The 13,690-nt window shown below is 31.2% G+C and overlaps 2 protein-coding genes across 3 annotated transcripts; one reads left to right on the forward strand and one right to left on the reverse strand.

Moving 5' to 3' along the window:
• Positions 1-224: 224 nt before the first annotated feature.
• Positions 225-9,084, forward strand: LOC112791532 (negative regulator of systemic acquired resistance SNI1). Of its 2 annotated transcripts, XM_025834399.3 has the most exons (16): positions 225-547; positions 737-803; positions 923-1,016; positions 1,108-1,191; positions 1,303-1,392; positions 1,947-2,018; positions 2,346-2,415; positions 2,496-2,545; positions 2,740-2,952; positions 3,032-3,102; positions 3,209-3,278; positions 3,488-3,553; positions 3,693-3,845; positions 4,246-4,355; positions 4,822-4,938; positions 8,087-9,084. In XM_025834399.3, the coding sequence occupies exons 1-15, from the start codon at positions 424-426 to the stop codon at positions 4,892-4,894; spliced, it is 1,407 nt and encodes a 468-aa protein (XP_025690184.1). In that variant the 5' UTR covers positions 225-423; the 3' UTR covers positions 4,895-4,938; positions 8,087-9,084. The 2 variants fall into 2 exon arrangements, with proteins under 2 accessions (XP_025690184.1, XP_025690185.1); XM_025834400.3 differs by lacking the exon at positions 8,087-9,084 and having other exon boundaries at positions 4,822-6,222.
• LOC112791534 (peroxidase 19) lies at positions 5,028-9,056 on the reverse strand. Its single transcript, XM_025834401.3, has 3 exons — positions 8,345-9,056; positions 8,064-8,264; positions 5,028-5,800 (listed from the first exon to the last, which is right to left on the reverse strand). The coding sequence occupies exons 1-3, from the start codon at positions 8,627-8,629 to the stop codon at positions 5,222-5,224; spliced, it is 1,065 nt and encodes a 354-aa protein (XP_025690186.1). The 5' UTR covers positions 8,630-9,056; the 3' UTR covers positions 5,028-5,221.
• Positions 9,085-13,690: the final 4,606 nt, after the last annotated feature.

Consider the following 13,690-nt stretch of genomic DNA (forward strand, 5'->3'; position numbering starts at 1 on the left):
AGTTTAATTTTGATGCACTGATCATATATAATGTTTTATATAATTGTGCAATCACATCAGTTTAATTAGATCATATAATCAATATAAAAAATAGTTATTTTTATTAATATAATATTATATAAAATTATTTTATACTTACTATATATCAAAATTAAATTCTTTAATAATATTATACTAAATAATAAAAAAGCGTATTTAATTTATATTTTGTATCTTGTTTCTGTCTCCCAATATCTGTCGGTCTAATGATATATAAGTTTCTAGAATTCTAGTGAAGTGAAGTTTTTTGTTTAGTTTGCCAATTTTGGCGGGAAGATACACAAACCATTGATTTCTAAATTTTATTTAATGCTATTGAAATTTTGAAATTGACACAGAAAAATTCGATAGTTTTGTTGTTTTTTGGCCAGAGAGGAAAAGAAAATGGAGAACCCTAGCAACATGAGCAGTGGAAGATTGAACAGAGGCGGTGAGGGAGGGATAGGAATGGAAGATAGCATGTTGGCCATGCTTGATGCCTCCGAAGCTCATGATGCCTTCGATGATCGTAAGATTCGTAACCATCACAGTAAATTTTTTTTTTTCCGAATAATTTTTCTGTTTGATTCTTCTTTCCATGTTCACTTGATCCTTCATTGAGTTCGCGCTCACTTAGAAAATCCATGTGTTTAAACTGGGTTTCGGTCATAGAAAAGTTTCTGTGTCTGTTCATTCTTAGGGTTCATAATACATGCAGGGATTGCTTTTCTGGATGCTGTGCGTGCTTCTTCAATTATTCAAAAACACCGAAAGCTTCCCACTGGGTAAGTTGCTTGAAAGTGTAAGGTGTATTTTGTTGTAATGTGTCTACTTGTGTGTTGAGCTTTATTTTTTGTTTTTGTGTTTTTTTGTTTTTTTGTTTTTTTGTTTTTGTTTTGTGAAGAAAAATCTTTAGGGCAATCTTCCGTATGCTGAGGACTGGGAAGTCTTTAGAGGTGATAATGGCGAGTTATAAGCTGCTGCTTGATTTAGACAAGGTATTTGACTGTCACATGATATTCCTGCTTTATATTTGTAGTCCTCAATATAACTGATACTTTCAATTTTGTAAATTCTTTGTGGGTTTAGCACTTCCCTCGTGTGTATTCAACCGGCAATGATAATTCGAAATCATCTGCTAATTCTCCATCAAAATTGGTTGTCGCTGAAAAGGTACAAATGGCTATGAATCATCTCATCTATTGTTTTCTTTCATTCTAGGTAAATTTAATTCCAAATATAGGATGCTAATTGAACTTACAAATGCAAAATACTTCTTGGTAGGCATGGTCTCCCCTTCTTGTGTTCCAGGATAATGCCAATTCTGTTGGTGAAGAAAGTAAAAAACAGCCTGATCAACCTCTTGAACCCTCTGTGAGTTGGTTTCTTCTTCACTAGTTGTTGTTTTCACTACTTGTAACAGTTTTAACTGTGTTGATGTATTTTATTTTTATCCTAACCTTTCCATGAAAAAAATTATTACTCTTATACAGCAACATATTTTCCCGTAACTTCTTTTGAGATGTTTGTATTGCCTACCTGATTCTTTTTATCCAAATTTATGAGAAGCTACTTTTGGATATGCATGTACGAAATTGCAGATGATGAAATAACCAGTGATACATTTTATTGCATAAGTCCGTTGACGTGTTTCATAGAAATGCATGCTAGCTATCTGATTCTGCTCCTTTAATGTGAATAAGTCATATTAATCTGTTGTGTTGCACAATATTTCGTAGCAGGCAGAGATAATTTTGTTGTAGATATAAAATCATTGCAACTAAATGAACTTATTTCTGTTTGTTTTCAACTTAGATTTTTAAAATTTCAGCTTCTCTGAGGTTTCCATGGTGTCTTTCCACTAAATTGCAATTTGATATCGAATTCTTGAGCTCATTTCGCTCTTCATTTTTCTTTACCAACCTTAGAGCTTTCATGATCTGATTGAAGAGCTTGCCGAACTTTCATCTGAGACTGAATTTCAAGCATCAAACATGAAGGTTAGTTCACCAACATTGTATGTTCTGTTCTAGAATATGTGAATACTTGTCTAACGTTGGGTATGTGATAAAATTCCAGCTGTTGCTATTCCATGTAGTCAACTTTTTAGCTATATTTTCCATTTACACAAGTCTTCCCTACTGTTTGTGTATATATTTTAAGCTTTAATTCATAAGGGTACAAATTAAGTATAATTTTTCATAAAGATAAACGATATTTGCGTTCTATATGTTAAGCTTTTAATTCATAATGTTACAAACTAAGTGCAATTTTTCAACAGGAAATAAAAGTTACTAGTGTTATTTCTTGGTGTAATCTCCTTGCAGGCATTGCAGAACATGTTACTCTTTCAATATCTTGTCGTTGTTCTTGAAGGCGATTTTCTACCACGTAACGGTGTGTATGAAGTTGCACTCATCTGTGTTGCAGCTGTACTTTAGCCTACTTTTTATATTCTATGTAATGTTTTCTTGCAGCAACCATGAACTGGAACATGCAGAGGGAGTCTATGCTCAATATTTTACTGGTATTTGTTTATTATTACACCAAAAGCACTGGAGGACTTTATCTACTAAACAATAAAAAATAACCATATTGATCAACATGCTAAGTAAATGAATACCAGTAGTCTTCATTCCATATGTCCTGTTGTTGAGATCTTATTTTCTCTTGATCCATCTCCTTGAGAGATTTGTTTCTTGATCATAGTTGCTTTTGCAGGGATCTAGGAAAATAAACTACAAAAGCATGATGCAGGACTGCTTAATAGTTTTTTGTCAACTATCTCAACTTCAAAATGAACTCAGTAACCATCTAGAGATTCAAAAGAGTACTGAATCTCAGTTATCCAAACACTTTCATACTGCACTATCTTTTGCTTTACATGAAGTAGTGAAGAACACCTGTGTCTCTATGGATAAGTTTTTTGTTATGGTAAGTTTCTGAAAAGATTATGTATTTGAAGTTCAAACAACTTATTATTTTTTTTTATTAATATTCTGGATTATTTTAGATTATGGACCTTGATATATCAAGGAAGAAAGCAGATCTTGAAGGCCACACAACAAGAGCAGATGGTCTGAGGTAGTTGTTTCAAGTAATTATGTTTCTCTAGGTTCCTTTCAATTGATTTTTCATTTTTACTCAATGCTTCTGGCTAAAATATGTCTGACATCCTATTTTGGTGCAGAAAACCTTTGATGGACATACTTTTAGATCAACTAGCTTACAGCATAGATACCGTCCCCGTATTTCTTAAGGTTGAGCGTGAATATTGTCTCTCTGCTCCTCTCACCCTTTTTGCAAATAACTGTCTGTACAGGATTATCCCTTTCCTTTTGAAACATTTTCTTCTAGTTATATTAATCAAGAAGCAAAATAAATCTCACTATATAATATTTACATAGTATTGATGACATGACAGTTATGTTATGGCTAATAGTTCTGTTTTTACTGAGCGTGATTGCAGACCTTCAGTGAACCAAAATGGAAACTGGAAATAGTTGTGCAGTACCTGTGGAAATACATGACTAAGGTAATCAGCAGCTAGATTGTTTGAAAATGTACTTGCTTAACATTATGTATTGTTACTTTTGAAATGGAGCCTCAACGGATAGTAAGCTACAGGTTTCATAATCTCTATTTAATTTTGTATGTTTTATGCATAATTGCAGCCTTCTGCTCGCACTCGAAAGTCAAATGGCTCTCCTGAGGATGCCACATTTGAAGTGGCTTTGAAATGCATCTCAAATAAAACTGGCACTAAAAGCATTACTAAAAAAATTGGTCCAGATGTAATGCAGTTCCTTTTGGCTTTTGGTTTTCAGGTACCGGTCTTTATTCAATGAGTCGAAGCACCATATATATTTTTTTGAATGACAAAGCTTTTAATAAACCTTTTGAGATAAAAGTACAAAGCTTTAGGAGTTAAACCCTCCTAAAGGTGAAATGAAGAGAAAGAACACAGCAATGAAAGGCAAACCAACCTGTTCTGCATATACATAACTTCTTAATCATGAGTGTTGGATGATGGCTAGTTTGGTATCTTTAAACCTCATGGGACTAAGGACTAGCTAGAGATTTTATCCATTTTTCTAATATGAAGCATTGTCTTTTTTGCCCTCAGGAAGTAGAAGTATGTTCTCAACTATCCCAAATAACTGTATGAGGAGCTTCTAAATTAGTTCTTTCTTTTTTTCAATAAAAAAGGGTTTTATTTGCTTTCAGGCGCGATTATCAATACTGTCAGAAGGAAATGCAGAAGGAGGAGTCAGTGCTCTTGCAGACTTGTGTCAGATGTTTATCTCTGCTTTTGAAAGTTTGAGAAGCACAAATGAGTAAGGGCACAATTTCTCAGGACTTTAATCTTACACTATTCTTGCTTGCTTATAGTTGCATTATCTGGGAGATGACTACGTAACAAAACTCTTATTTATTTAGGGGGCACATGTTAAGTTTACAACTTAAGAAAGTTTTTATTGAAAATATAAAAAATTTAAGTTTCCAATGCATTTGTTTTGCATTCATTAAATGAAAACATTTAAAGTTTTCAACCAATGGTAAGCTTATCATGTGCCCGTAAAGCACATGTTAGCTAAACCCATTTATTTAATGTAAAAAAAATGATTGCGAGTGCTAATGGTATGTGAAACCATGTCAATTTGAGTATCCTTCCATGTTGGAGTATTGATATACTTCAAAATTTGATTAAATATCCTATAAAAATCCATGATTTATTTAGTAACCCAAGATCCATAATTTTAGTATCTTGACAATTTTCTGATTTTATCTATCATGGTTTAGATCTATGGAGATTTTCTCGATTGGGAAAGAAGCACTATTTACTGCGGCAACTATTATCTCCATGAAATCATAGGATGGAAATAACTGTCGACTTTATCAAATTATTCTGTCCTACAAGTAAGATCAACTCCTTTTGTTACCTTACAGTAATTGCAGGTTTCCTTTTATTTAATTTTTCTTTTGTCTTTACTTTACTCTGATTGGAATTAATCAATTCTCCAAAGTAATTAAGTTGAATCCACCAAGACACGAAGTTACAAATAATAATGTCATCCCAACTATTGCATACATAACTGCACATAAACAATGAATTACTTAAACATGAACTTAATAAAAGATACATTGAAGTCACTTGTCCAGTTATGAATGCAAGAATTGTGTCAATCCCATCTCCCAATCTTCATGCATGCATGCTGCAGTCTCTTCTCTTCTCTCCATGCTTTTTCCCTCTCTTCACTCCCACCAAACTCAGTCTATCCATGGCAGCTGCAAAAGCTTGAAAAAACTTGTTCTTATCATTTGCAAACTCTTGAACCAAAGGCTTGGTTCTTGGGTCCAAAACCAAAGCCTGGTCGGAAGCTAACAACCCCATCTTCTTCTGCAAGTTACCATAATATGCTTGGTCAAATACAAATGGTGTAGTTGCATCAAATGGGGCAACAATGTCCAAGTTTCCACCATAGTTAGGGCAATACATTCTCAGTGCATTGAGGAGTTTGGGGTCAACGTTTGGGTCTGGTTGACCGTTGCCCTTGTAATTGTATAGCCTTTTCACAAAGTGCTTGCAGTGTGCAAAACCTATTGAGTGGGCACCAGAGAGAGCAACCATGTCTTGTATGGTTAAGCCTTTTGAGTTGAAGAGCTTGATGAGCTGATCAACGGTGTAGTTTGCATGAGGGATGTTGGGTTCCACCCTTGATGCCATTGATATCCTCCCATCCCATCTTCCCTTCTTCACTTGGTAGTATGGTCCCCCTACCTGTGCCACCAGTTACACAATAAATAGTCATTAATTGTGATGGAAAAATATTATATGCATTATTTTTGTATACACTTCATGTGTATACTTTTTACTTTTGTATTAAAAGTGATTGATAAAAAGTGAAAAAAAGATTAAAAAAAAAATTGTATTTTGTACCATAAAACGAAGGGGTGCATGTAGTGTATCAAAAAGTGGTACAAATATGATTTCTGAGACCAAGATGTATTATCTGTATTGATTCTTTTCATAGATTTTTCTATTATTAGATATAGTGTATCACTATTTGGAGTCTCATAGTCATAGATGTGTGTTGAGTTCGTGTTAAAGGAAAAGTATATAACATTTTTCATTGTAATTTTTGCGATTCATACCTTTCGATGATAGTGTATTATTGAATATTACCAGTTGGCTTTCTTAAACTCAAGCTGTTACAGTAGTTGTAAATTTTTATTAAGACTAATATGTACGTTTAGTTGATTTAGAAAAGGAATTATTTTGCACTCTTAACTAGAAAGGCTGAGATTTATTCCATTGAAATGGATAGGCTACCATATCGTTTCATTAAATCTAATTAGAAATTCGATTGAACTGACATGTTAGTTTAATGGTTAGTTCACTAGTTTACAAGTATCGGATGTTCGAATTTCGTTTTATGCATGTAGTAATTCATTGGTCAAATGATAAATCCTTAAATAGAGTTTAAATTTGTGATAAATTAGTCTTTGATATGTCACATTGGGAGATATCGTTTAAAAAAAATCTTTGACTAAACATAAATTGAAATTAAATTATTCAGTACTTTTAAGCACAAGGCTCCAACGTGTGTAAATCTGACATCTCATAGACAAGGACAATATTAAGTTATAATAATTTAGACTCAAGGTTTAAGAAGCTTTGCTTAGCGTGTGTATATATAAAATTTGACGGGAAGTCGGGAAGTACAAAAGTTATGGATATCATAAAAACAATAATGTTATGTTTATAAAAAATATTAGTTATTTGTATAAAATATAAATATATAATAATCAATTTAGTAGTTAATTTTTTAACTACACTTAACATTTTTATGAAACAAACTTAAAAGTTGACTCACGCTGCTAAATCTTTGTATATGAAAGTGGTCACCCTGCTCATGTCACTATAAAACTACAGTTAACAATATTGAAAAAAGACATTAGATTCTTATGTATTAACCGTTACCGTTTGATTATTATTAAGATCAATTTGTCTGTTTCCTAGATATAAATACTAAGAGTGCCTTTAATTTGTATTTTCATTTTCAGAGAACTTTATTTTTAGATTTTGTGAAAAAAGAATAATAATAATAAGAAAAATTTGTTTTTCTATTTTCATTTTTTATTTTATTATTTTCCTTATAAAACCTTAAAAATTGAAAACTTTTAAAAACAAAAATACAAACCAAACTCATCCTAAGTTACTTTGAATATCCCAAATCTAGGCCAGTCAGTACCAAAATACCTAACCCATTTTGTGTCTTTTCCAGCGGATAAATTAGCTAATCGAAAGAGAATTTTATTCAACATAACTGCTACCTTTTTTGTCTTTATTTAGGAAGGAAAAAATGGGCTTTTTCTTTTAGTTTGTCTGGTAAAATAAAATAAAAAGCTGTTCCAAAGCAATGCAACTTTTTCAAATATACATCTATTGTCATAAAAACTGGCAAACACAAAAGCTGCAATATATTCTAGGACTCCTTTTTGTTTACTAAGTTCTGTAAGACCACAATGCTTAAAATTTTAGGTCTATAATTTAATTTTTAACCCTTTTCATTATTAGTATTTCCCAAATTTTAACCAAGTTGGGTTGGTTTAGTGGTTAGTTCACTAGTCCGCTCAGTATCGCGACGGATTAGTGCTTGGCCTGTGACCGTGGAAAACCAAAAAAAAAGTATTTCCCAAATTTTCTGTTATTCAATTAGGGGGAACAAGAAGTTTTTCTTTAGAACACTTTTCTTCATAAACGGTTTGGATGTAAATCTACTAGAAAGAAACTAAGAAGCACTTAGAGAAAGGAGAAGAAAATTTCATTATCCATTATATAACCACTATATTGATTTCTCTAATATCAAATAAGCCTATTCTTCATGCCATTTCTATGCAAAATTTTCTTGACCTTATGAAAGAGAATAGTTTGCAAAGTGGCCACACTTGAAGAAAAACAAAGGAAGATTATAGAAGAAGAAAAAAGAATGTAGTAATCAAGTATTTTTATTAACTGAAACGAAGAAATGATTACTTACCAAGTGCACATAATCTCTTGCAGCAATTGCAAGAATGTCTGCACATGAAACTACACCAGGACATTTTCTCTCCACTGCTTCCTTAGCCTTCATCACGGTCTCAAAACCTTCCACTCTCAATTCTCTAGTAACCTCTGCATCTTTCTCTGCCAATTCTTTGCTTCCTTGCTTTGATGCTATTAGAATAGATCCATCACACCCCTGCATTCACGGGTTTGAGTCATTTCAATAAAGCATGCAATTATTACATGCATGCAAGCAAGCAAAGCTAAAGCATTTACTTCTACAAAACAATCATGGAAGAAGAGGTTAATGGTGGCAGGCCCAGAAACAGGTGATTCTTTGAATTGTTGGTTGGTGACTGACCCTACAAGCTGTTCTACATTGGGACAAGTTCTTGCATAGTAATCAACTGAGACCTGACGATGGCGGCGGGTGGTGTTGTTGGTAATAATTTTGGCTAAGCATGGTGTAGTAGTTCCAGCTACAATGATGAAGAAAACAAACAAACAAGTGAATTGAGATGAGAAGAAGCAACAAGCAGTAGAATATTTAGGGACAGACATGACTTTGTTGGAATAATGAAGCAGTTTAGGACAAAGGAAAATAAAAGGGTGTTATTGTGGTTGGAATAATGATAATGATGTTGAAATGTTTTGTTTGTATGGTACAGATTTAAGGGGTTTTAAAGGGAATCAAGTCTCGTGAATCTGAGAGAGAAGGGAAACAAGAAGCTGAGTTAGTAGTTGGTGGTTACAAAGCCCCAAAAAAAAATTTTTTTTTTCAGAAAAATCCAAAAGACATCTCCTTGAAGAACATGTTGAGACTTTGAAGGTTTGCCACCTGATAACAGCTTTTCTGACGTTTCTTCTATTTTGTTTAATCCATAATGGATTTATCATTTATATGTTTGGTCAAATGGAAATTATTTATATAATGTAGGGTCTACATTTCATGGCATCTTGATAGGTGTCTCTGTTTTTTTCCTTTCTTAAATGGTATTTTGATTTAATTTGGATTCCCTAGAATATATAATCTCAGTGACAGTTGATACAATGGAGACAAAAAATATAGTTTATCAATTATCAATGATTATTTTGAAAACAGTAAAGTTGAACTATCATTATTAAAATATATGTGGCTTCAAATTTTGATAAAATGTTAAGGGAGAAACTCGTGATGGTGATGAAGAGATTCATTCACGTGTATGAATATATGGAATTGCAGCAGCTCTGGATCGTTAAAAATGTTGGCTATAGATTAATGGGACTGGCCAATGAATAGCTATGAGACATATATTAAGGATAGTTTGGAGTAAACTACAATTTTTTATTTATGAATAAACAAAATTAATTTTGTATTAACGAAATATAAGTAATTATTATTTTTATTTACAAAAGTTTAGAGTGATAATAAATCTATTTATGAATGAAATTAACATATTTAAATATTTTTATGCATGTAGATTATTTTTTTACAAAGCAAATTTTATTTATTTTCGAATAGATTTGTTAATATTTAAAACTTTTATGGATAAAACTTACTCAATAGTTTGAGTATTATAGTTGAGAGTCACCAAAGAATGAGAGTAGCAAAATGAAATATTAATATGAAATAGAATGATTAGTGTTAAAAAAAACTCTTTTTATTGAAGTGTAAAACATTAAGCAAAAGGTCTTTGGTATATTTGTTAAAAATTCATTAAATAAATAGTATATAATATAAGAAATTTATAAATTTAATACCTTAAATATTTGGATTAGGATGTACTAATGTCAATTTCTTTTTGTAATTTATCACTTATTCATTTAGTTCTTTCCAATAGTTGAGTTCCTCTGGATACTTTATCCAATATCATAAGTGGATTGGATTTCAAGGACTCAGCAAGGATATAAAGCAAACTAGTAAGGGATGACTATTAACATTTACAAAGGATAAAGGATATTGGTTTTTGCACAATTATTTTGCACTGTAAAAATGTAGGAGTTAAACAAATATGTGAGAATAACATTTTTAATGTACAAAAACATGGTTGAAGGAAAAGGATAACAGAGAGAGTCAGCAGAACCACAAGTCCACAACACAACCACTGAGCATTGAGCACTACCTTTGCATGAATTAATAAATGCATGGCATGTGCACTTAAAGCCTAAACACCCCACTCCTCCTACCACTAGATGAAAAAATGGTTTTCGAATTCACAATTCTTTTTTATATGTATTCTGAGTAAATTCACTTATTTTTAATGTTGGAGAATGATATTACAATTTCTATGTTTGATAGTACCACTTCGTATATAATTATATATGATTTTTTTATATTGTATATTTGTATGAATTTATTAAAAAAAGAGTAATATTATCAAAATAGAAGTAATTGATAATATTCGGTCTTTCTAATATAACATGATAGAATTGAACTAATTTGCTAGCATATCTCAATAAATAGTTAAAGTGTTGGGCTATGGTGGGAGAAACCAAATGAAAAAACATATAATGAGTCTCTTGTAGCACCACTTTGAATACTTTTTAACCATCAGATCGATGAATCATCAGTTTTAAAATTATTTATTGGACCACTATAAAAAATTTAAGACACTACTACGTCCAACTCAAAACCTTAAAGTATTAAATTAATGAGTCTTTTATTTTATAAATTTTTTATATTTTTTTATTTTTTTTGAAATAAACGAGATTAATTTTATGCACTCCTCACACTTGTAATAATATGCCAAGAAAAAACACCATTTGACTTCTCGCAAGGGAAAAAAAAGCGCATGTAACGAAACTCTAAATTAATATAAGTGCTCATAGAATAATTAATCCAGTGCATGTATGTAAAATAAGATGACCAAACTGCTGAGTTTGTCTTTTATTCCTTTCTGAGGTTCGTCTTAAGTGTTGAAAGCCCTTGTTGTAACCATACTAAAAGCTAGTGGACTGTGGACCATCTTAGCAATATCATTCCTCTTGTATGGTGGGTGCCTGGGTGGTGCTACTTTTTTCATGACTAGAGTTATTATGACTTATGAGTTATGGTCATTCTTTTTTTTTTTATTCAAAGAGTTATGGTCATTCATTCAGGGACCAAAGTGAAAGTGACACAACTTTTAATATAACTTGGGCTCCACCCCTTTTATTTTTTGGGGTCAGCTTGTTATTAAGAGATGCTTTTTTATTGTTTTGTTAAACAACATTATATTGTCTCAAAAAAAAAAAAGATTATATTATTGTCACTAGAAATATTTGAGCCTCATTATTAAATCAAGTATATATCTTCTGCATGCTTAGCAGCTTTAATTAAATTCAGTTCAAACTTCTTCCATTTTCAGAATGATACTTTTGGAAGTTGCAAATGCAAAGTGGTATCATGTTATGTGAAAAGGCAATGTTGAATTAAACATTTTAGTTTGCTATTTTCTATTTTCTTTTTACGTAGGAATTATTCATAGTAGAACTAGAAGAAATTCTTTTCTCATCCATAAAAGGACAAGCATTTCTATTCCACACAACGATGTCCATCTTGTTTATCTTCTCACTCTTTTTATGTCGCTTTTCTCATTAACAACCAAAGGTTGGGATGCTCCAAGAAGTAAACAAGAGACTATACCTAAACAAGCAAAAAATAAAATAAAACAAAATTACACTCAACATCTTTTCTTATGGTTCTTTCCGAACTCATTTTTTTTCAAAATAAACTAATTTTATTGTTAGGGAACTACTAATAATTTAATAGGTAAAATATATTTTTTATCTCTAAAGTTTAACAAAAATTTAAAAAAAAAATCTCTAAATTTTATTTTGTTTCAATTTTATTTTAAAAGTTTTCGATTTGCATCAAATATGCCTTTGATGGATAAGTTTTCAAAAAATTTAGAACCAATTCAACAACAATTATATGAGAACAACATTCAATACAAGCAAATCAAACATAATTATCAAGCATTATTGTTGGATTGGTCTTAAACTTTTTAAAAATTTAGCTGTCAGGAATATATTTAATACAAATCGAAAATTTTTGGGATAAAATTAAAATAAAATAAAATTTAAGGATATTTTTAAAATTACTATCAAACTTTAAAGAGAAAAAAATACTTTATCTAATTTAATATTTTTTTTTGGTATTCTATCTAATTTAATATTATTAGTGATGTTTTTGTTCTCAATAACTGATTTTATTTTTGTGCAGTGAATAATTGATCTTTGGTCAACATGTATGTTACGCGCAAGCCCATGTGGGGAAAATTTTGGGCGAACTTGGATATAGGCCCAAAATAAGGCCTGAAACGTTTTGTTTTATAAATTTGTTCAACAAATTTAATGAACTCATCATAAGCTGTCGGCCTCTTACCAAGTTAAGTTCATAAGTCAAAGCCATCGATTCTACTAAAATTTTCAAGCTTAACCACTGAAAACAAAACACTGCCACTGATTCATTCAATCGTCAAATTTGTTCCTTTTTCTCATTTCTGAATTCTACGATGCAAAGGGTATCTTCAACAATCTCAAGGACTGAAACGTTTTGTTTTTTAAATTTGTTCAACAAATTTGGTCAATGTGATATATTGAATAGTGAGTTAGCTTTGATGGAATCATGGAATGCAATTCATCATAAAGCTATTATGTTGTGTAACAATTTATGTCTCCTTTGAAGAGTTTTGTTTATTTATTTGTGATAATATGATTTGGCTTGTTTTATTTCAATATGACTTGGGAAGAGGTCATATTGGAGCATTCATGAAAGCAAAACTTTATAACCTACTGGAGCATAGAGCTTCAGAATGGTATTATTTTTTCTTTTTTAATTATTATGGTTGTTATTAAGATATTTATCACGATATTTGTACCATTCCAAAATTCATGTTCTCACCTCAGCTTTGTTTATTCTTGGCAGCCGATATTTTGTCATTCCTGTTTGGAGAGGAAGTGGTTATACGACAATGTTTGTTCAAGGTTTGATAAAAAAATTATCTCGGTTATCATTTAGTCTAAATTTAATTTAATATTCACCACAATTATTATCATAATATAATAGATATAATTAGTATATTTAATATTATAGTAAGATATATAAAGAAAAAGAATAGTAATTAGTAATATAAAAGAGAGAAGAAAGATTATTATTACTTATGTATAAAGAGAGAATAATATTTATTGTTGTGTAACATTAACGGAGGCTTAACCTCCTATTTATAGGTATACAGAAGGAATATTTTCAACCTTCATTAATTTTTATTCTCTCTTGAGAATGTAAGCCTCATATAGGAAATGGGCATTCATGTCCCATTCTTATTACAACACTCCCTCTTGAATAACCATTTAGAATTATTGTCTCGTTAAAACATTACTAAAAAAAAACCCAGTAAGAAAAAACCTTAGTGAAGGAAAAAGAGTACAATATCCTTTAGTGATGGGGACTACCTCGTTAAAAACCTTATCAAGAAAAACCCAATAGAAAAAAAACCTGACCAAGGAAAAAAGAGTACAGTCTCCCCCTCTTGTCGACATCAGTTGATGTCTCGAAATCGGCGCATCCCAATCTCATGTACCAATCTTTCAAAGGAGGATTTTGGGAGTGACTTTGTAAATAAATCTGTCAGATTGTCACTTGAGCGGATCTGTTGGACA

The sequence above is a fragment of the Arachis hypogaea genome, chromosome 3 (assembly GCF_003086295.3).
Source record: "Arachis hypogaea cultivar Tifrunner chromosome 3, arahy.Tifrunner.gnm2.J5K5, whole genome shotgun sequence".
NCBI lineage: Eukaryota > Viridiplantae > Streptophyta > Magnoliopsida > Fabales > Fabaceae > Arachis > Arachis hypogaea.